The 24,788-nt window shown below is 36.3% G+C and overlaps 1 protein-coding gene across 6 annotated transcripts in view; it reads left to right on the forward strand.

Moving 5' to 3' along the window:
• The window catches only part of TRPM3 (transient receptor potential cation channel subfamily M member 3), a 542,782-nt gene that overhangs the window by 280,994 nt on the left and 237,000 nt on the right, over positions 1-24,788 (forward strand). For all 6 annotated transcript variants that reach the window (XM_066257103.1, XM_066257105.1, XM_066257106.1 and 3 more), the window contains exons 4-6: positions 2,187-2,400; positions 5,354-5,478; positions 18,874-19,045. In XM_066257103.1, the coding sequence (XP_066113200.1) occupies positions 2,187-2,400; positions 5,354-5,478; positions 18,874-19,045 (511 nt within the window). The remainder of the gene's footprint in view (positions 1-2,186; positions 2,401-5,353; positions 5,479-18,873; positions 19,046-24,788) is intronic.

Here is a 24,788-nt window from a genome sequence, read left to right on the forward strand (position 1 = left end):
GGTAAATTTTCAGTTTGGTTGACTGAAATGTCTATAATCTGCTCAGATATTGGAAAGATATTTTTGCCAAATATGGGATTCTACAATGACAGATAATTTCTCTTGGCACGTGGAAGACACTGGTTTCTGGCATCCATTGTTGCTGTTAAGGACTAGGCCTTCAGTCTGATGACTGTTCTTTATAGGTGATCTGCCTTTGCTTCCAGACACTTTTAAAGAGAACAGGTGTTCTTTATCAGGTGTCTGTGGGTGGGGTTTCTTTTTACTTATCCTGCTTAGGACTCATTGAGCTTCCCAGATCTGAGAATTGGTATCTTTCAATTATTCTGAGAAATTCCTGGACAGTATATGTTCAAGTATTGCTTAGTCACTGTTACCTTTTATCTCTATCTACAATTCTGATTCTTTCTTCCAATGGTCTCAATTTTCTTTTTTCCTGTTTTCAATTCCTTTTTCTCTCTAGGCAATATCTGGTTTATTTCTCTGGCTCTATTGTTAGCCTGTCTGATCTGTAGTTAAATGTATTCATTGTATTATTTTTCATTTAAATTATTACATTTTAATTTTAGAAGTTCTGTTTTTTATTATTTTTCAAATGTACATGGCTCTTCCTTATACTCTCTTGTTTTGCACTCAAATATTCAATCCTCCCATTTATATTTCTTAACCTATAGCTATTTCATATTCCGAGTCTGGCCATTTTGGAGTCTTTAAGGATCTTACTCTACTGTCAGTTGTTTCCTTTTGTTTCCATTCAGGCCATTTTATTTCCATGTATAATTTATTATTTAATTTTTTTACTATGAAATTATGTTTTTCCCATGGGAATTATTTGAGACCTGGATTGATGACACATTCCCCCACAGAGGATTTGAATTGTTTCTGCCACCGACCAGCAGCCTGACCTCACCAGACCATCGCTCTGTCTGAGGTTCCTGAAATCATGCTAATAGTGTGAATGTGGACCAAAACATGTATGAGGGTCCATTTTTGACTATATATTTATATAATCAGGGGGAATTTTTTTTTCCTTATCCATTTAGAACAAAGGTAAGCAGGCGAACTTCCCAGCTCTCTTCTTCTGTACATCAGACATTCTTTTTCTTCCTTACTCTTGAGTGTGGAAGCCTTTAAAATATCCCAGTTTTAAATGGTGTCCCCATTAGACTCACCCATACTGCATAAAGCCATTAAAGCAGATATGCAAGGTCTCCCAGGGGTTAGAAGAAATTGTCAGGGCTAAACCTGCTTTAGTGCTTCCTTACCTCCTGTGCTTCCAGCTTCCCCTTTGTTTAGGAATCTGAATATTCTCTCTTTTCATTCCAGCTCAGCACTATATCACAGAAGACTTTCAAAAACATTTCTCAGTATTTCAGTTGTTTCCAGATAGAGATGGAAGCCTTTATACAATTAAACTGAGACCTAAATAAAGTGTCTGTATATATTATCTGATATGATAAAAAAAAACCATATACATAGATTTATCATATGTGTATTTATGACATTTCATTTATATATATTTATCATAAGTTTATTTCTGGTTGTATGTGGTAATATTTTATTACATCTGCTATATACTTTAATGTTTTTCAACTATACTGCAAGAGTATTTGGCATGCCTTTGGTCACTTGCCTTCTTTGAAAGATAAAGAAAACATTTGGCATGCAGTTATTATAGATTTAAATAAATATAATCAGCTGTTACTTTACTTTAAAAATTTTAATACATTATGTAGAACTGTACAACTTTTAAAACCTTTCAAAATAATAAGGTCACAAAAACAGTTACATTCAGGTCCAACTGGTATAAAAGGCTTACTTAGATTGAAAATATGAGAAACATTTGAATTGTTGCACAAATCTTAATGTTGGTAAAATATAAACATGGTTTCCTTTGAACAAAAAAGATATTCCAGGAAATTTGTGCTGGTTGGTACATTTAAGAAAATCAAATAATTTTAAAGTTTGTAGTAATTCACATTTTCAAGAAAACCTTTAAAAATGGTGTCTCCCTTTGTCTAATGAAGGCTCATTTGGTAAACTATCTGATTTGCCCCCTTTTAAAAATCTGAGTGTATATGAGACATTTTCTTCAAGTAAGTACATATATCATTGTAATCACTGAAGAGAAACCACAGGAGCCAGCCCTACCCTGCCGCCCTAATTGACGGCTGTTCTTCTTCCAGTATGTGCGAGTATCTTTTGATACCAAACCTGATCTCCTCTTACACCTGATGACCAAGGAATGGCAGTTGGAGCTTCCCAAGCTCCTCATCTCTGTCCATGGAGGCCTGCAGAACTTTGAACTCCAGCCAAAACTCAAGCAAGTCTTTGGGAAAGGTCTTATCAAAGCAGCCATGACTACTGGAGCATGGATATTCACTGGAGGGGTTAACACAGGTAATTGGAAGTGGGACAGAGAAAGGCAACATAAGGCCATGAGAACACTGTAATTTTCTCATAAGGTTAAATGTGTTTCTATTCCCTCATGCGTTTCTACTCACTGGTTATCTCTCCTCTCACTGATTCTCTCTCTCTCCTTTAACTAAATGATAACTGCACTATTTCTCAGCCAAGAATTATTTACACATAAGAAACAGATTGGTATATTTAATACTGGACTGTACAGAATTTTTAATTGTGACGAATAGAATTTCATAGCACATTTTCAATACTTCAAGTTGCCAAATAAGCATCCAATAATCCTTTTTTTTTTAAATTTTTAAAATATGGTTGGCATTCAACATTATATTCTTTCAGGTGACCAGCATAGTGATTAGACATTTATATAACTTCTCCCCTCAATAAGTCTCGTACCCCCCAAAATCAAACATTGTTATTACAGTATTAGATGCACTCAGAAGCAGAAGATGGGTAAGAATTTTTTTTTACCAATTATTGACTATATTTCCTATGCTGTAACCAATAATTCTTTAAGGAGTAACTTTTGCTCTAAATCAGAAGCTTTGACTCTGTTCTTCAAGTCATTTTAAGTTTGATGCAAATAGCTTTAATTTTTGTAAAATGCCTTTTCCACCTGGGACATAAATTGTGATAGCAAAGCCCAAAGTATTATTTCTTTCTTATTTCAAATGTTTTATTAAATAATCTCAGCATCAGTAGACGATACATTCCACTCTAAATTCCAAACAAGTTTTTTCTACTTGCCAAATAATTTTCTATATACAGGCAGGCTGTCAAACTAATTCTCACAAACCCACTTAGACTTAAGTGCTTATCTGCAGAAGTAATGTGCGACAGAAAACAGAATGGATGCCTGTAAATTGTTTTGACATATTTCCCCGGCCTGAGTCTGAAGTCCCAGTTGGAGGTGCACAAGAAAAGCTGCAGCGAGTTAATTCAAACTTGTTACAAGGCTCAAAGTCTTCACATGTAAACACACTTGGAGTTATTGGAGCAGTCGAACATAACCCCAGACCAACAAGTTTTAAATAAAAGATTAGCTCAGTGTTTTTATTTTATTTTTTTGTTTGTAGTTTGGATGATGTTTGAGCGAGACCTGCACCCAGAATTCTCCTCAATACCTAGAATTTGCGAACATTTAGCATGGAACCCCAAAAGCACATTTCAGCAGTGAACTCTGCGATTGCCCGTCCTCATCCTTGTTATGTGAAATTCTGACTCAGTCTATAAACTGACATGTTCTTAGAATGACCTGCTCAGTTGTCTCTTCACTGTGTATTTTGTAGTAACCATACATCTACAAAGCAATGTTCTTTCAATGACTGCTTAGGCTTTAGGCTCCAGTGTTCATTTACAGCTTAGCAGACATTATTCACCTGTGATTATTCAGTCTCTTGCTTTCCTGACATAAACTGAAACTCATATAGAGACCAACTCAAAATTTCTAAAGGTTCAAAAGAAATTTTTACCCATCTTTTGTTTCTGAGTACTTGGAGCACTGTTTATTGTTTTTCTTCTTTTATGAAATGCATCTACTATCAAAAGAATGTGCAGCATAAATACAGTAAGCCAAAGAGTTCTTGTCTGCCTCACTCCAGGCTTAATGCTCAGTGTAATGGTGGTCCACTCAGGTTAGATGAGATAATGGTGGAAGTGTGGCAGATAAAGGGGCAGGCCATGATCTTAAACTTCCTGTCCAGAACTGGCCCTGAAAGGAGTTTTGCATATACATGGGAAAATGTTTTAACATTATTAATCACAGCTTTTCTTCTTGTATTTTTTAGATCAGTACTCTCACTTAGGAGATCCACAGATAAGCTAGTGAGTAAAATTGACATTGTTCCCAACACTCCCAGAATAGTTCAACATGGATTAGTGGCTATTTGCGTTATTCTGATATTTGATTTTTCTTATAGAGAAAAATCAAAGGAGATTTCTAATTTATTTTATGTATGTTTCAGAACTGAGTTGTTGGCACATGTATGTCCTGTCCCATATTAAAGTGCCTGATGTGTTCTGTGCACTTAGGTCAGTGCCCAGTTTCTGAGCTCTTACTCTGTGTTTGCCCCTGAAACACACAAAGATGTGTTAGACAGTGACCCTCCAACCTTCTCCTCAAGGAGTTTCACTTGTGAAAGAGACATCATCATGTATGATTATGATTCATGACAGACTATGTCAGGTGACATTTTGAGCTATTCAAGAGATGCAAATCTATTCAAACTTAGAAATAAAATCCAACTCAGCTCTCACATAGGAGATGGAACTAGGTGTGAATATTTTTCCTTGAAAATACATTTCATATCTCCTATGAAAATGATCATCTGAGAGAGAGGTTAAAAAAAATTAGCAATTGCACTTTTTTTTAAATGCTTTAGAAATGGATAAGCCATAGGTTTTCTACCATCTTCTGAACTGATTTTCTTACTTTTCACTCTGATGAAAAAGGCCACAGTGATAAGAAATGCCAACATGAAGGAAGAGGAAAACATTAGAATGATAAAGATAGAGAGGTGTATTTATACATTTTAACATAAGCTTTCCACTGAATAGGCCAACACTTTCTTTACAGGTAGAGCCTGCATATTATGTATCCACAAATAGAAAGGTGGACTCAAGGTTGACAAAAAGAAAAAGATTTCCTAAGTTTAAATAATTGTATTTATGTTTTTATAGATGCTAGATCTTTTTTTTCATATAAAATAAGAAATGCATAGCTGGAGTTTATATACAAGCCTGGCAAATGTATCTGGCATTAGAGGCACAAGTTTATATTCATATAAGCATATGCCATTTGTGTAGAAATGTGTCACAATTTTATATTCAATACATTTATTTAATCTTGGGAGAAACAGTTATCACAATTTCTTTTAGAACACTGGAAAGTAACTACTTTAAAAGGCAAAAGTAATACATCTTTTCCTTTTAGGTGTTATTCGTCATGTTGGAGATGCCTTGAAGGACCATGCATCTAAGTCTCGAGGGAAGATATGTACCATAGGCATCGCCCCCTGGGGAATTGTGGAAAACCAGGAGGACCTGATTGGAAGAGATGTAAGTCTTGGGAGCTTCTCCTGTATGTGACTTCTCATAAAGGTGATATCAAAAGAGTTAAATAAAATTAGAATTCAAAATATGCATATCACTCTACTCTATTAGCCCCTACCTCCCAAAAGGAAACTTATATGAAGAATCATTTCTTGGGAGACTCATTTTCCAAATTCTATCTATGAAAATTCCATTGTCAATTTTTCTGACTAAGAAAGGTCATAAGAAAGACTTATGAACTGTCTTCTTGGTCCAAATCAAGCAGTGGTCTTTCCTCACCCATCAAATCCTGCAAGTGCCCTTGGCAAGGTTATATTAAGATTAATTAACAATGGGAACTCATCAACTGATACATTAAAAAGGATTCTCCTCACTCCAAGTCTCCAGCTATTTTATTATTTGATAGTCCTTCATCTAGGTCGGGAACACTACAAAGGCAGATTCTTTCCATTGAGCTTGTGCTTCCTTAGTTGGGCAAGGAGTAGGCATACTTGGGCTCTTTATTTCCCATTCTGGAACTATTCAGAAGCCTTGATCAAATTCAGCCAAGTGCCAACCTCTGTTTCTATTCTGATGTCCAGAGCTTCACACTGACCAATCAATCTACTATTAGAGAAAAATTGGTCTTATATTTTTTGAGTCATCACCATATTTCTGTTTCTTCCAGGGGTGTCTTTTCCTGTTTTCTTTCTTTCTTTTCTTTTTTCTTCTTTTTTTTAACCACAAATAGGTACATTCTCAGCCTCCTTCCCACTAACCACCAGACTTTTTCCCTTATATAACATTGCTCAAAATTCCATTGGTAGAAATGTGTTAAACTATGTACACAGGCCTGACCTGTGGTGGCGCAGTGGATAAAGCGTCGACCTGGAATGCTGAGGTCGCCGGTTTGAAACCTGCACTTGTCTGGTCAAGGCACATATGGGAGTTGATGCTTCCTGCTCTTCCCCCCTTTCTCTCTCTCTCTCTCTCTCTCTCCTCTCTAAAATGAATAAATAAATAAATAATTAAACTATGTACACAGATTGCCATACTTTATTCACTTCTATTCCCCAATAATTTTAGCAATTAGTTATTTATCATTGCTTCACTCCAATAGATCAGCAGTAGCTGTTTCTTCCCAACCCAGGCATTCCACAGAGTAGAACAAATGTACTAAGTAGCTTTTTACAAGTATATAATATGAGGTCTGTCAAAACAAGAACAAAAAGCCTCAAAGAGGTTGAGAATTAACTGGTCTTAAACTGCTTATTCTATTGTGCTGCAGTACAGTGAAACCATCTTATTTCAATGCAATACAATATATGCAATTTTTCCAATTTAATACAAAATACTTTGAATAAAAAAAATCAAATACCATGAAATGCAAGCAGTAAACAAATATTCTTTCAATCTTTCATGGATTTTATTTTATGGAATAAGAAGTGTCTATGTCAATGCTACCAAATCACATGTGAACACACTAATTTATACAGAATATGTAGGGTGAGGAATGAAATATTAATTTAATCAATGTAATATGCTCATAACTAAAATTGACTGGCTGTTTTATATCACACACAACTGTCTAAAGGAGTAATTCCCAAAATGTTATATAGTCAGAACTGACTCATAAAAGTAATTTTATTATTTTTTTAGAGGGTCCAGGACCAGTCTTTGATGTAGTATGCTTGCTTAATACTTGCCTTAGATTCCAAGTTGGCTTTTAAGTGTATGCTGTGACCTAGAATAAATATATTTCTTAAAGAATTAGAATATGCTAAAATGTCCTACTACCAAAAACATTTGTTGTTGTATTTTATTAATGAATTAGTTATTTAAAATGTTGCGATTATTCAGAAATCATTTTTAAGTGTTCATAGCTTCAGGATTTCTATTGTAAACCCAAGTTATTATTATTCTATTGGGGGGCACATTTTAGAACTTTCTCTTTCAGATCATGTAGGAAAAAATAGAAGCTAATTATTTCTTTATTCAAGAGAAAGTAACCAAGTAATTATCTCAGTTGCCTGTTTTATATCATTGTTTGTTCATCTTATAAATCTTATATGATTGCAGAAAGACAATACTTACATTTCATTTACTTGTTTTGCTGAGCTGAATCACCCCTGATTCATTTTCCTCCAATTCCAGTATTTTTCTCTGATTTTACCTCCTCTTATACTCTTTTTTCTCTCCTTTCCTTTCTCTCCATATTTTCTTCCCACTTGTTTGCCAATAGGAACTTGGGCATGCCTGTGCCAATAGGATTTAGTTACATTGTCTGACTTTCCAATGAGAAATGGTTTTGATACCAGCTGAGAGGATAGAAAAAGTCTCTTGTATGTACAGTAAAATGTGCACATTCATTATCCTGCTCGAGTCTAATGATGGCAAGCCAGAGCTCCCCAAGATCCAAATGAACCTGCAGAGAGACCATACAGAAAAGGAAATGAAATTGGCAGGTTGTAGCGAACTCAGGAAAGACAGTTGCTATTTTAGTTTTTTAGTAAATCTTTGACTAAGATCTGCTAAATTTCAACCATGCTAATATATTTTTTTTCCCAAAAAATGAGTAGTTGGAATATGTATAGAATTTCTCAGGCACTTGTATAATAATAGAGTTTGTTTTTCAAATTATAAATTATTGGAACAAAATTATTTGGTGGATTGGACTTATGACATAGTTTGAGGGATTTTTTTACATGTGTTTGCTATCTAATGTGATCTTTAAAAAAAGAATACAGTGCTAAGTTGTCATAAAAAGTAGTGTTTGAATAAAATGTTGGTGATCAATGGTATAAATCCCCCTAACATCATCAAAATAGATGTGTTTTCTGGTAAAGCTTCTTAAGTAGTTATACCAAGTTTCATAGCTAGTTTAATTCAATGCCTCTGTCCTTTTTCTTCTACTCTATATAATATAAACTCACATGTAATCAACATCAAAAGGTAAATCTCAGGAGCAGCGGAAAAAAAAACTAATGTATTTTTTAAAACCTTTACCACTTCAGAATTCATCACAATGCAATCATTTGAAAAATGGAATAGCTGCATTTTTGATTAAGTCTATTCCTGTATTCTAGAATCATGTTGAAGTGGCACAAAATAATGTCAAGAAAAATCTAGGAAATTTACTTAAAATAAATAAAAATATAAGGATAAAATAAAGGTTCCATTTCTTATGCCTGATATTTACTGCAGTGTATTTATTGCCTAACTGATAGAAAATATAGATTATTTTATCTGTGTGGAGCTGGCTCTCAAATTAGCACATTTAGACACTGAACATTTAAGTACAACTAGACTGTTGCTATGGATAGAAGTAGTCAACACAGCAGTTGCTGGTTGCTCTTCATCTCAGAAAATGAATATCCCTTTGGAATGGTATATAAAAGCAAAACTAATTTTCAACTTAAAGAAGAAAGGTTAAATTGGCCTGAGTCTGCTTCTGTTTATCCTGTAGCATTTATCTCCTTTCAAGTCTTATCTCTTAGCTAGAGATTGAGTTATATTTTAAAGATATAAAACATGAATTTTTGGATTCTCAGAGCTCAAGTGAGAACTTCAACGTAGTAAGTACTCAGTAAGTCCTGATGAAGCTTAATTGGGCATGATGAAATTCAGGATATAAGGAAAATAAACATTATGGAAAAAATGCTATCATAAATCATACCTAGTTCACAACTTGATCACAGTTTCATCTCTAATTATATTCCCAAACCAAACTTGATCGTACTGTAGTGACTATAGTGAGGGCATTTTTTTTAACCAAACGTGAATATAAAACTATTTGCTAGTTTAGCAACTCAAAGTGGGAGGTGGATGGTTAAAGTTCAGTATGTTGAGTATAAAGGCAAAGTGTAGAATGAGAACAGGCCTTTCTCTAAACCCTTTGAGAAATTCATGATCCACCCAACTGAACAATAGAACTAACCTTAATTCTTTAAATTTAAATATTCTATTAACCAGGCCCTTCTTTTCTCAATTAATAGATCATTATAACAGATTCTGATTAGAATGATGCTATGAATACTGAGATAGTAATATTTTTTGTCTTGATATTAGATGTGAAAATGTGTATTGTTCAGCTACTGAGGTTAACTCACTCTCCATATTATCCTACTTCCCCTTTCTTCTATTACAGCCCATAATTCTATACTAACCTCAAGATTTATTTCTACCCAATTTAATGAATAACCCCTCAAAAATAGAGCCTGAATTATTTTTGTTTGTTTCATATTAACCACTAATCTAATGTAATACTTTCTATGAACATAAAACCTTGACATATCATTTAAACTCTGTAAGACTTGATTGCCTCATCCCTAAGTGAACTATAAAAACACCTGTTCTGTCTATCATTATAAAATTTCTATGCACATAATCATAATAATAGTAATTATAGTTTATTGAGCTCTTACTTGAGGATGCTGTCTGTGATGGCACATATTATTAGCCTTATGAGGCATGTGTTATTTCTTTTTTATAGTAAAGCAACTAAATAAGGATTAGAAGAACCAAGATCCACTGTCTCGAAGCCCATACTCTTAACTAGTAGTATGCCAAGTAAGATGTAAGACAATATTTAATGATATTATGTTCTTATTGTTAACTTAGATGATTGACAAATATCTTATGCCTGTAAACTGAAATAAAAATAGGCGCAATGAGAATGGCCAACGTCTTTTACTTTGTCCCTAGAGAATCTCAACTTGCTTAAATGATTAAGAAAGTATCACCAGTGTAAAGTCAAGAAAGAACTTCCAATGCATTTTAATTTTCATATGACTCATTTTCGATTTATATTCCTTTAGAAAACAATCTTCCCCAGTTTTTTCTAGGTAATTGTATAATTTCTGAAGCCTTTGTCATTTGTTTTCTCCCAAATATAGATTAACAACACACATGTCAAATTAAAAATCCAGATATGATCACAAGAAAAAATAGTTTTCATTTTAACCCTAAGGATGAAAATTGTGTTTGGGGAGATTTTCAACACATCATCTTATGTGGTTATCAAATTATCTTGACACTCAAGAATATCTTTTAGTTTCCTAAATTACAGATTTAGTCTCAGAATTTTATAATCTTTACAAGTTTTTATATTTAATTGGAAAGTTACCTTTTGATGTCATTTTTATGTTTCAGGCTAAGAAAAATCAAGTTTAATAACACAATTGATTGATAATTCTGGTGTAGTTATCAATTTGGTACATATGTAACTTATTTCTAAGGCAAACCAAGTATGGGGTCATATGCAGGCTCAGAAAACTTACCATAGTAATCGTCCTTATGCAGAGTTTATTGGACTTCCATGACTAGCTTAAGTAACACATAGCCAGGAGACATGAGAGAAAAAGTTCAGAGGCTAAAAGATCTACCCAAGTCTGCTACAGGTCCAGTGCTAATGGACCCTGGACCACACTCAGGCTCTAGACTACATTTACTTACATGTAGAATGCAAATCAGTGAAGACAGTGTTAAGTTTTGATATGGATATGTTTGTTTCAAAGTTCTTTTTGAGATGTTCATGTGAAAATACCCAGCAGGCCAGTGAGTCAACAAGGGACTGTGTATAGAATGAGGAAAAGGAAGTCCTACCCCTGGATCCTGATACTCTTCCAACATTGTATAGCTGAGCAGAGGAAAAGTAGCCTGCAGAGGAGACCAAAAGAAGAGCTTAAAAGTAGAAGCAAAACCAGAGAGTGTTATGGAACCCACGGGGAACATGTGTTTCAGATGGAGTGAAGGGCAATGCCAAATAGAATGGAGAGGATGTGGAAGGTAAGGACTTGGAATGGTTCATCCAATTTATTAAGACAGACATCACTAGCCTCATTGGTTCACTCTGTATCAGAATGGTGAAGAAGCAAGCTCCCCTTTTAATGGGCTGAGGAAGGAGAAGCCAGAGATGGCAGGTAGAAACTACTCGTTTACAGGTTTGTCTGTGAAGACAAGAGATACATATGAGTAGCCAAAGGGAGCCATAAATGGAGGGTTGTTTTTTGTTTCCATCAAGACAAGAGAGACTTGAGTTTGTTTGTATGCTTATGGTAGATGGGGAGCTAGAGATATAGGGGATATAACTGATCAGTTAAGTCCTAGAAAGACCCTGAGGTAAAGGAGTCCAGAGCAAAGGGGGATATTAACGTCTGTAACCTTTGTAACTGGACAAGAAGAAATAATATGTATGCAAAGGGTTGGTGGCAGGATATAGAAGTTTTAACTTGGAGGTTTATCATTTATCATTTAAAAAACAACAACAATAAGATCAACACTTCTATAGAGCTTAATAAATATCAGCACCCATCTAAGCACTTTTATATGGATAGTCATTTAATTTTTTTAATGGCAGTAAAAAGTTGTTAGTTTTAGTATCACTATCATCCTCTCCATTATACTGGTGGTAAACGTAACAACAAAGGGATTAAGTAACTTTCCCAGGATTATATGATGAATAATGTATGCAGCTAGGATTTAAACCTAGGCTTTCTCGCTCCCAAGACCATATCCTTACTTATTATACAGTGCTATTTTTCCACAATAATAACAGCTATCCATTTATTTGAGTTCCTATGTGCATTGTTCTATGAGCTTATATCCTTACAACATCCCAATGGGGTGGTTTTAATCATTATTTATCTCTATTTGCATATGCAGACACTGAGACACAGAGGGTAAGTTACCTGAATAGAGTCAGCTGAGCTGACTGGCAAGAGTGCATCTGCTGAATGAGGAAGGCTGGTGTTTGTGTCAGACACTTGAGGAGAGTAGAAGTTGGTAGTCCCAGCCCCAATGGAGAACAGGAACCAGACGGTTCAGAGCCCAGGGAAAGAATGCCAGCAGCCCAGAGAACCCAGTGGGGTCAAGAAGTCATGGAATCATGATGCATCAGCTAATCCAGTATAGAAGGGAAAGGATACATTTTGAAGCCTCAAAGAAGATAATAATAATAATACACTACTATACTATATCAGTTATCTATCACTATGTAAAATATTACCCTAAAAACTTAATTACAACATTTATTGTCTCACAGTTCCTGTGGGACTTAAGTTTATGAGTGGCTTATCTGGGTGGCTCTGGCTTGGCATCCCTCTTAAGGTCACAGTCAAGATGTCATTTGGGACTGCACCATCTGAGGAACGAATCAGTGCCCTCTACCAAGATGACTCACTCACATGGCTGTTGGTTAGGAGTTCCTCTCCAAAAGGCTGCTTTATTAACAGGGCAACTGGCTTTCCCCAGAATAAGTGATCCAAGAGAGATAAGAGGAATCTTCTTACCACCTGGATTTAGATGTCACACACCATTGCTTTTATTTTATACTGTTTCTTAAACGTGAGTCACTGCATCCAGCCCAGACTAAGGAAAGATGTTCAAAAAATTTGGACATATTTTAAAATGTTCTCACTGATACATGGTGATTTCTAAAACACAAATTCTTTTTTGAGCTCAAGGGTCTTTTCCCACTGTTAGTAGCCCTGCGTCTGAGTGGTACAGGGCTCCCCTCAGGACAGGACAGAGGGAGCGGAGCCTATTCACAAGGAAGCCTGAAATGAGGATGGGGCCACTCTGCAGCCTACAGGTTGAATGAGGGACACGTTGTCAGAGTGCTGCAGAAGGATGTAATTAGTTGTTCTTCCCATGAGTTTTCGTGGGAGTCACAGCTAAAGTTTGCGGCTTGCTTCTGAGATGGGTCACTGAGTTTGCTGCTTTACTGTTTGGAATGCTGAGCTGAGAGGCGGAATGAGGTTTCAATATGGCCCTACTTTGTACCTAGACTTACAGCCAAGCTGTCTGAACAGTATGCAACACGCCGGTGTACCCACAGCACAGGCTTCTCTGTGATTATAAAGACACACAGTGCCTTTCTTTCTTTTACTTTACATCTCATTCTCAGTCCCCATGTTCCTTTATTTTGGATACAGAGCTCGCTTCCCACTTCTCAGCAGTACCCCCTCTGCACTCCCAGAAACGCATGCCTGATTCTGAGAGAACCTCACCACTCCTTGTTTCTCTCTCTCCAAAGCACAAACCCCACTTTGCTGCCTGCTGGTGCCTTTCCTGACCTCTGTACACTAGCCAGTTCTAGAGGACTCATTTGGAAATAATCTGATCAGCTGTCAGAAGGACTTTCATCCTCAGCTAAGCCACTGGCTAAAATATCCAGCAGCAAAATCATGGTATTCTTTATAAATTAATGTCAGGCTGGGTCCTCTATCAGCCCTCTAAAATCTGGTCTGTAAAGGAATGTAAGGTCTATATGGGGTTTTGAGGGAACAGTGCTTGTGGAGCAAATTTGGCCAAGAAACTTCACTTCTCTGAGCCTCTGTAGTTCCACCTGTAAAATAAGCATGAAATGGATTAATCTGGGTGAAAGTGTCTGTCTCAGTGCCTGGCATAAAGTGGACATTGAGTGCTAATTTTCTTCTTGCCTAAATTAAAATCATAGTACTATTGGGAGAGTGTGTCTTTGTGGACACACTACCCGCACCATACCCTGCTACTTGCCTGGGGCACGCTGATACACACGTCCTCAGGTAATGAGGTCTGGGATTGCCGAAGGCCTGGGACTCAAAAACCTGATTCAGCTCAATTCAATTCTGTCCAGGAAGGAAGTCACAGATGACCTAAGTGCCTTTATAGAAAGTACTACAAAATGAAAGAAACCTCAGGACACATGCAAACTGCCTTTTTTTGTTTGTTTTTGTTTGGTTTGTTGTTTTTGTAGCCAACACACATAAGAGGGTCATCATCCTGCTCTAACTCAGAAAACACAAATGTACTCTTTAACACATGCTGTCCAAACTCAATTTTATTCATAAAAACCTTTAAAAATTATAGCCAAGTCCTCTATTTTATGGATAATAAGGCTACCATCCAAAATGTTTCTTTTACTATTAATAAATATGTTTTAAATGTTTATTGTGAGATATTACCTAGATGTGAGATTATATGTCTCCCCAAGCCAACACAAAGTACTTATTACATTCTTGAGTGACTAAATGAATGAATGAATTCAAAGACTTGTTCAAATTATAGATTAGTAACTAGAGGACCTAGAACATGAACCCTCATCTTCTGACTTCCCACTATCTTCTGAACTCCCAAATCATTGCCTCTTTCTTTTAGAGTCAAGGTATACAAAGGCCTTAGAACCAGAATTTCACCAATCAGCCAGTAGAAAATGCTGTACAATAGGTTAAAGAATGAAAAAGTCTCTCATCTACTCTTGAGGGATAAGAAAGAAAAGAAAACTGTCATTACTTAGAGGTATTCTGGCCCATGATACCCGAAAAGTACTAAGCATCTAACTTCCATTTCTAACCAAAGCATAAACTCCATTTTGCTACCTGCTGATGCCTTTCAGGACCTCTGTACACTAGACGACAGTTCTAGGGGACTGGCTCTAGATATTACTCGTTTCACTAATCTTGAAAGATCAGTTGATATGTAGGCCTTTCAAGCAAAATTCAGCCTTTCTCAATCCAGATTCCTCATCTGAACTATAAAACAAAAGAATTATTTGAGTCATTCTCTTCTTAATGCTCTCAAGAGTGGTACATAACCTGCACTATTTGTTATTCTTAGGGAGAAGCTGACTCATTACATATAATGGGTGCTGTAGGTCATTAGGGCTTGGCTCTCTCGGGAAAAAACTGGCTGTGAAGCATCGTAGAGTAATCTAATATACCTACAAGTCATGAACGTGTCACAACTGTTGTTACTATACATGAGTGTACACATGCACAAACACATACACGTACCCACACGTTTTTTAAGTCCCCTTTTTATGAGCTCTTAAGAATGAAAGTGAATGCATTACCTCCAAAATTTTGTCAAAGGGAAAAATTCATTTGTATTTATCTGATATAAAGGCATTATTTTTCTCTATGTGAAAAACATACCAGGAAGATCAGTACAGCTTTCTTAGATACACAAATTGAAACTCAAACAAAAATAGACTGCTGGTATGTTTGTAATGAAGAGTATCAAGTGTATTTTGTACATAAGTCAGACCAAAATGCATTTCTCTGAAGTATTTGGAAAGTTATTTCCTACTTCGTAGTTAATCAACAAATAGTTTCCGAGCATCACTCTCTTGGATGGCCTGGGAAGACTGCAAAGAAAAAACACCTTGCGTATGTTTCTGATTGCTAAGTTTTTGCCTTTACTTGCATTGCTTGGTTTAATTCCCTTGTGTGAAACAAAATCTAGTGATTTTTCTCTGGTCATTTCCTTTTGGTTACCAGTTTGTAATTGAAAAATCACTTTATAGTTGGTAAAATAAAGCAGAGCTTAAAAAGGAAATCACATTTATAGATTGCCTGGTAGGAGCCAGGCACAGTGCCAGGTACTTTACACATATAATCTCATCTAAGGTAAGTATGTTGATTCTTGTTATTTTAGAGATTAAAAATATGAGACTTCAACTCCCGCAGCCATTGGTAGGACTGGTTTCAAACAGATTTTCATGACTCACATTTAGAATTGTTCCAGGATTCAGCATATTTTTTTTACAGTAGTGACTAGAAAATAAATTAGGACATTGTAATTATTTCAGACTTACATATGCCCTATTTAGCAGACAAAATCCCACCAAGATATGATTACCTTTCATTTATTTACCCCTCACATAAGTAAGATCAAAAGAAATGGGAAGCAGCAAGATGAAGAAATTAAAATGAGTATGTGATACAGTACACTTGACCTTCTTTTCATGACTGATTCAAATGAACAGTATTCCCAAAGAACTAGTGTGCCATGTTTCACAAGAGAAGAAGGTTAACCCTCTGAAGACAGAAGCACCAATGTCCTTAGAATCCTGTGATGGAGGAAACAAATGCATAGAGTATAGTCTGATGATTTAATTATATTCTTTTATTCTCAGATTGTGGTGAGTACATGAACTTGGCCTAGAATTATTTTCATGCCTTTTTTTCATTTGAAAATGTCACTTTCACTGATGGCCTTTAATTAGGTTCCAAGGAATTAGAAAGTACATCCTCTTGCCGCATCTAAAACAAATGTCTGAGTTCACTGTCATACAGAGTTGAACCTCCAAAAAATCGACTGTCCTTTTCTGCTCACAGAATTGCTCTGCGTCTTCCTTCTTAGCATGGAGCCTGCTGTTAAAAAGGGAAGAAGAGTAACTAGAGCATTTCTTTTGACCAAAAGGACAATGCAGGGCACTTTAAATAATAGGAGAAAGTCTTTTAGCTAGTCCTCTTTCAACAAAGTATTAATATTTATTAAGTTCCACTCTGATGTAGAATGAATGTTTTATGATCAAAAGTGAGTAACAACAAAATGGGAATTTCAACCACAAGTGACCTACTCTTCCACTGATAAAGAGCTCAAGATGGAGTTAGCCAACCATTGTCTCTGTGTTTTGAGGGACACTCATTTAGTAATGTAGACAAAGAAGTGATTTTGTTCCATGTGATTACTGGAAACAATAATCAAAAAATTCTGGGCTTTTTTATCAATAAGAACCAACTAAAATAATGCTATGAATTAATTTTATATTACTGTTATATTAACAAATAGGACATATATTAAAAAATAAAAGATATTTCAAAGCTCAGAATTACAAATCTTAAATTTAGATTAGATCAATTCTCAAACAATTCAGAAAAGAAAGGTTGGTTTTTTTTTCAGTTGTGAACAAAAGCATGTCGGTCTGAAGTTGTCATATTCATTCACTCACAATTTATTGAGTAGATTGTGATTGCCAGACCTATAGAAATGTGTGGTTTTGGCCCTGGCTGGTTGGCAGTGGATAGAGCATTGGCCTGCAGCAATGGCATGCAGAAGTCCTGGGGTTCCATCCCTGGTTAGGGCATATATGAGAAGTGATCATCTGCTTCTCTTCCCCTCCCTCTCCCACTTCTATCTTTCTTCCCCTCTGGTATCCAGTGGCTCAATTGGTTCGAGTTTTGGCCCCAGGTGCTAAGGATAGCTCAGTTGGTCTGAGCATTGACCTTAGGTGCTAAAAAGAGCTCAACTGATTCAAACATTGGTCCAAGATGGGGGTTGCTGGTCAAAGCACATGTGGGAGTCTGTCTCACTATCTCCCTCCTCTCACTTAAAAAATAAAAATAAAGAGGAAATGTGTAGTTTCAAAATCAGTACCAAGGTCTGAAAAACAAAAACTTTCATGAGATCTTTGCTACTAAAAACTGTCCTTCCTAAATTATTTTATAATTCCTTTAACAAACTATTCAATCTTACTACACCTTTTCATGGGGAGTTATTACATCCTGAAAATGAACAAGAGCATCTTAACTTCATAGGTGATGTACACACCACACAAAAGCACAGATATAAAAACCCAACAGCATTTATTTCTGTCCTGTCAGTTCTGATGATTCAGTACAGGAGTAACTGTAATGGTACTGTGTGGCAATGAATTTGTTGAATGTCCTTTTCAGAGTCTTGGGGGAAGTTTCTACCAAAATAATTTAGAGTTGGATTTTGAATACATATTGTTTAACTGTGTGTGAGCAGTGTGGAAAAAGAGAATAAGCATAGGTTTTGGAATCAGGCAGTTCTGGATGTGAATTCTGATAATATTCATAGTGGATTCTTGGAAAATCTACTTTACCTGTTTCTTCATCTATAAAACAAACATAACAGCTTCTATCTTGTAGGCTTGTTGCAAGAAATATAGACAATGTGTATATTAAGCAACTAGCTCACAATAGGTTTGCTTTCTTTTTATATCAAAAATCTGGAAGACCACACTAAGAATTGTTCTGTTTTAGGTAGTGTAATTAACCATGAAATTAAAAGAAGAACAATAACAAAAAAATAAGATAGTGGTGATCATTTCGAGCCTGATTCATCTCATGAAATAGTTATTTTACATTCAACATTTCCACTCAGATAAGGTGTCTAATAAGAACAGTGTGGCTCTGAAATAACAGAATTCACATTGCTGACTTGACAGAAAAATTTAACCTCTGTCCCCTCCCATTCCCCACCATTCTTCAGAATCATGATTCCTGTGTTGTGCTTATTAGAGTATGGACATGATAGAGAAGAGAAAGAAACAAAATAACTAAATTTAAAAATTATTTTGTTCATCAGCAAATAAAAGATAAACAACTTCAAAATGAAACAATCATTCACATGTCAATTTTTGAGTACAAGGAAAGGACAAACTCTCGTTTCTGTATGTGTTCAGTAAATAAATAAATACTTCTTCTTTAAGCATAATCTTGCTTTGAATAGAACACTTACTATAATCTTGCTTTTACACAAAGCAGTATTAGGAAGAGGACGTAGACTGTACTTTCACTGCACCAAAGAATTGATTTTTCTTCTCTCTCTCTTTTCTCTCTGTCCAGTTCTCCTTTTTAAATTTTGCTTCCTTTTCTCTAACTTCTGCCTCTTCCTTTTAAAATCCTGCAGGTTGTCCGGCCATATCAGACCATGTCCAATCCCATGAGCAAGCTTACTGTTCTCAACAGCATGCATTCTCACTTTATTCTGGCTGACAATGGGACCACTGGAAAATATGGAGCAGAGGTGAAACTTAGAAGACAACTGGAAAAGCATATTTCACTCCAGAAGATAAACACAAGTAAGTAGCTACTTTTCCCTAGGATGCCTCCTAGGATGTGTTGAAAGTGAATAACTTTACACCGTGTAGAAATATTATGAAAACTTGAGCAAGTTTTGAACAGTGATCATTATTTCTTCTGGGCCTGTGGTTAGAATTAGAGGAAGCTGTGTAGAGGAGGACAATTGGAGGCAAAGAAATGATCACACAATTAGTGGACTTCATCTCATTGATCATGCATGAAAAATCCAACCCTATCTGAAATTTGTGAATGCAGATAAGTTTTTCTCTCCAAACTTTTCATATATTCATTACACAATTCTCTTAAGGAGGAGAGTCACCTTAGGGAAATTATTTATATTTATTAATCTATTTTTGGTGCTGAAAAGAAAAAATATTCACCTTTGATCTTAGCACAGATATGGCTTGTGTAAAGGTATTTCAAGGGAACTGACATTCTCTAAACTAATGCATCATGTGTAACCATCTTGATGAAACTTTAATTCTGTTTAATTCTGTTTCAATTTTATGTATGTATTCATTCATTGTCTCTTGATACATATGTATTTAAATATATGTGTACTACATTACACATATCTGATGGTTACACTAAAATCATTTCAAGTATGTATGTGTTCTATGCTTTATTTATTACATACACATTTGTTTTAACTGTGAAAGGTAGCATTGTGAAAACAGCAGTGCTCCCCAGATCACTGAGTGCCTTGCATTTAAATGTGATAGAGGTATAAAAATAATCTACTGTCCCTGCTCACAAAATAAAATTCAATTTGTTTTCACAAAGCAACACACGGGGCTCATGGCAGGCTCCAACTTTGTGCCAATTGTATGTCCCATCAGGGAAACTTGAATTGAATTGATTGAACTTTCAAAGCCTGCAATTCCAAATAAGAAAAAAGATTCTCTCTGGCTAGATAAGTTTTCAAAAGTTCAGTGCAATATGAGTCAACTTGTTCAAATGGCTTTTCCCTTCTCTAATCTTCTCTCTCCATCTGTTCCAAGTGGGGTTTCCTGGCTATAACCACCTTCCTCCCAGGACTGAGATGTTCGTCCTATCAAAACACAACTTCTTTTTCTCTTTTCTGATTTTACTTTCCAGGAACTGCTGCTGTTTAGACAGCCAAGTTTCATACCTTCTTCTTTTTCACAGAGAAGTCTGGAACAACAAATTTTGATGTAGGCCTGAAATCAAAATTATATTAGTAAACTCTCTTGTTTCTAAGAATACTCAACTGTCTTAGGAATGAGAAAACATGGTATTATCCCAAGGTATACATCTTTTGACAAAAAAAAAGATAGGAAAGATTAGAAAATCTATCCATAGAATAGCGTTATAATAAATATAATAAAGCACTACAAGCAAAGGGTGGTAGGTTTTGTTATTTAAAATTGAGTTTTATTATAGTATTTGAAGAGTGGATAAATTTATGTAATTAGTGTTATCTGTTTAAGTTTTTTATAGGCTGTAGCATTATTTTGTTTGCACCATCAGACTAAGAATGAGACCCTACATAGCAGTGATCTGAAAGCAGGAGACGGGAGCCAGGGGACAAGGAGCAAATTCACTCATATTTAGTGCTCAGTGAGGAGACAAAATCTGTCTAGACAAGCCAAGTATGTCATTATGTTATGGCCCAGTCAGTTCTGTTAGGGGGAGATGTAGGTGTGATTGTGTAAATTACACACCCAGCTATGGGGCTGCCAGCAGCAGTTGAAACCTAGCCAAGGCCCTGTCAGCTACACCCTGGGCCTTGAAGGCTGCCCAAAGAAAGGATGTTCTATTCTAATTGGTCAGGCACCCATTTGTAGTTTGTCTCCCTGGAGGGTGCCTTTCTCCAGAGTTCGCAGAGGGGCTACATGTGTGAGTGGCAATGCAGAAGGCCTGAGGAGGCTCATGGAGGAGCAGAGCCCAGCAATGTGTAGTGGAAGGGCCAGTCAAGGCAGATAGGACATTCGGGATGCTGGAGGAGTCAGGATCCCATTCCCACCCACGTGCCATTTGTGGAAATTCTGGACTCCTGTTAGATTATCATAGCAGGAAGTGGCATACAGTCACATTGACAAGTGCAGACCCAGTCAAGGGAAGCACAAACCCAGCTTCTGAGCTGAGGCATAAGGCTTAAGACTACTGAAATGCTTAAAATCCATACTCAGGATCAGACTTAGAGTCTGGGCTAGGTAGGGCACAGCCCCAGAGTAGGTTAAGTGATAGTAGCTGGAATACGGGGGAGGGAATAGAAGAAGCCATATTGTCATTATAATTATTTTAATTTATAAACATAATTTTTATTTTCTTCTTGCTTTGGGGACTATTTTGAGGTTGAACAGAAACTCATAGGCTCTCATTCAGTGAATGTAATTAAATGGGAAGAGGAGGGTTAAAGATGCCCAGCAGGGATCCCTGAGGTCACAGGAAGTTAAGAGCCTTGAATTAGCTCCCACCTCAGTTCAACTACTGAACTGAATAGTGGAAGGGTGACCAGCTTGTCCCAGTTTGCTTTGGACTGTCTCAGATTTAGCAACTGAAGGACAGATTTAGCAACTGACCAGGCTCCCTTGGTCCCAGGCAAACTGAGATGGTGAGTCAACCTACAGGTGAGGGACTCATGAGTAATTAGGTCTACTTCTCTTATTACTACATTTACCCTACAAAGCAGGGAAGGAATGGTAAGGTCCTCAGAGCATAATTAAGGTGTGACCACTGGGGGTCACAGAAGGAGTGCGGGACCTTGAGAGCTTCGTTCAGTAGCAGCAAGGCCCACTGAGAAAAGCCGCCAGAATAGGACTGAGAAAGGAGAAAAGTTGACCTGGTTATGACAGGAAATAGCAGAACAAAAAGTACAAACCTTAATGCAATCTTCAGCCTATATTTTAGCATATTAATTCTACTTTCTGATCTGTACACTATTTTTTTCTTTATATAACAATTGGCAGTACTGTGGTTCTTCCTATAAATAATAAAATTTTATTCTAGAAGTTTATTTTTAAAGACTCCTTTGCTTCTTCTGTTTATTCTTCAAAGGTTTAGGAAATCTAAAATATACCAGTGGGATTCAATTTCACAGGGCCCCAATTTAATCTCCTAAAAATTAGACACTATGCCATAATACACTAGTACTGTTCACCACCTATTACACTTAGGATGATTCTGGGATGTCTGAATATAAACTTACCATTTTCTTCATTAAATGCCATTACTTCTGCTCATTACTTATGGGTTGCCTACATGCCATAGTGACCTTGCAACAAGTCTATTTTCTTACCTTATGATATAATCCTCTGAAGAATGTTTTCCTTAAATATTCAGTCAATCCTACTCAGGAGATCTTGAAATCCTTTCTCATCAACATTCCAATTATTCATAATAGCATATTCTGGCACAGTGTTTTACGTTTTTCATACTCCTCTAGCATCTATGGTCTCATCCTTCCCCACCTTCCACTCATTCCTGCTCGCCAATAGTCTGTCTTGAACTCCTATTATATACCAGTCACGGTGAAGGGCTAGAAAAGCAGTGGTAGATAATGCACTGAGTGTAAGTCAGGAGGGCAAGCAGAGTAATAAGTAATTAAGTAAACATAGAACATCTGGTAGTAAAAAGAACTGTTAAGAAAAAAAAAGCAGAAAGATATATGTATGTGTCCATGTGTGCACATATGTGTGTTCATGTATGTGTGTGTTAGGGGGATAGTATAGATGAGATGATCAGGAATGGTCTCTATCAGAGGTGACATGCAAGCAGAGACCTGAAGTCAGGGAGCCAGCTGTGGAAAGAGTACCCTGGGGAGCGTAACAGCAGGGACAAAGGCAGCAGGTGTTCAGCAAAGAGCAGGAAGGCCTTTGTAAAGAGTTGGATTTTATTCCGGCAGAGCTTTGATCTGGTAAGTTACAGGATCTCCCTTATAGTTTAAAACATCACTCTGCTGTTCTCTGTAGAGATCAGACTGAGGTAGGGAGCAACATACAAAGCATGGGGGTGTTTTAACATGCCCTTGCAGTGATGGAGGTGAGAGATACCAGTGATTTGAATTAGGATGGCAGCAATAGTGGTAGCAAAACGTGGTTGAATTCAAATGAAAGCACGTTTTTTTTCTTAACTGATTTTTTTAATATGGCAAATTATACATTACCTGAAATTTACCATTTCAAAAAATTTTAAGTGTACAGTTCAGTGGCATTACATACATCTCATTGTTGTGCCATCATCACCACTAGACTCTATCCCCAGAACTCTCACCATCCCCAGCTGAAACTCCATGCCCGCTAAACACTATTTCCCAATTTCTTTCTCCCCCTAGACCAGTGGTTCTCAAATGTTTTGAAGTTGGGGTGCATTTAAAATCCTACAAATAATTGTAGGCACACTATATACAAATTTCTGAGAAATATGTTATAATAATTAAGTCAAATATTAAATAAAAAATATATAAAGTCCAAGCGTGCTTTTATGATAATTACATGAAATAAATACGACAAAATTAAATTTATTCTGATATTAAAAAACATTTTTATGTTATATTTTTTTTGAGTTATGCTTTTTAGAATTTGTAAAAAAAAAGAGGGGTTAAAAAATAAAAAAAATGACAAAAAAGTTATCTTTCTATATATATAGATATATTCTTAGTAAGATTTAGTAAATTTGGCAGGTCCTGGCTCAAATGTGTTAAGTTCTTTTATTCTTGTGTTTATGAGAAACATGAGCCTGATGTGTCCTAGCGATTTCTTCAATGTTTGGGCATATATTTGAAAGGCAAATTCTCATTTCCTTGTCAATACATTGAAGGATTTCTCTCTTTTTACTCTTAATTGTGTTGAGGGTAGAAAATCCTAATACACATAAATAGGATGTTGAAAATTGTAGTAAAATGTTCAAAGCTTTTTTAGATATTGCCACATATTCTTCTTTTATAGAAATCCAAAAGGCTTCAAGAGACAATTCCTTATGTTTAATCATCAATCCAAAACCCCCACTATACATATCATCTTAACTTTACACCAAACAGAGGATAGAAGAAACTTGCCTCCAGTCTTTCTGAGGAACATGGGGGGTAGTGTAAACAATTCAGCACCACAGCTTAACAGCCTTTTGCAACCTAATCAAGCAAGTGAGCTGGGGGTTTGGCAGACTGTCAGTTTACAGCCAATTCCCCACCCTCCGTCCCCCCAAAATCTAAACTCCAAAACCCTGTTGGTTTTTTGGTACCCAATAGGCACATATTTCTCTGGAATACCATACATAGGGTGCACCTGGAAATCTTCTAGGGCACACCAGTGCAACCTGGCACACACTTTGAGAACCACTGACCTAGACCGTGATAACCACTGTTTTACTTTCTATCTTTAAGAACTTGCCTATTCCAGGTACCTCATGTAAGCGGAACCACACAATATTGGCTCTGGGATATATTTTGAAGGTAGAGCTCAGGAGGATTTGCTAATGAATTGAGCATTCAGGGTAAGAAATAGATACATCAAGGATACTGCATGGTCATCCATAGAAATACCAGTGTAGTCTTAAAATAATGATACTAGATTAGAGCTTCTAATGAGTATGTTTCTACAGAAAAGAAAAGGCAACTGAGGACCAGTCTCAAAGGAATTGGAATAAGGTTCTTGAGAAGGAAGGGAGGATGAGATTCAGTGGACAAAGAATGTGGCCTTAGGTAGAACAGAAACAGTTTCATCCTGTATAGCAGGAGGGAAGGCAGAGAATAGAGGTGCAGATGTGGGTAGGACAGAACAT

This window comes from Saccopteryx bilineata, chromosome 2 (assembly GCF_036850765.1).
Source record: "Saccopteryx bilineata isolate mSacBil1 chromosome 2, mSacBil1_pri_phased_curated, whole genome shotgun sequence".
NCBI lineage: Eukaryota > Metazoa > Chordata > Mammalia > Chiroptera > Emballonuridae > Saccopteryx > Saccopteryx bilineata.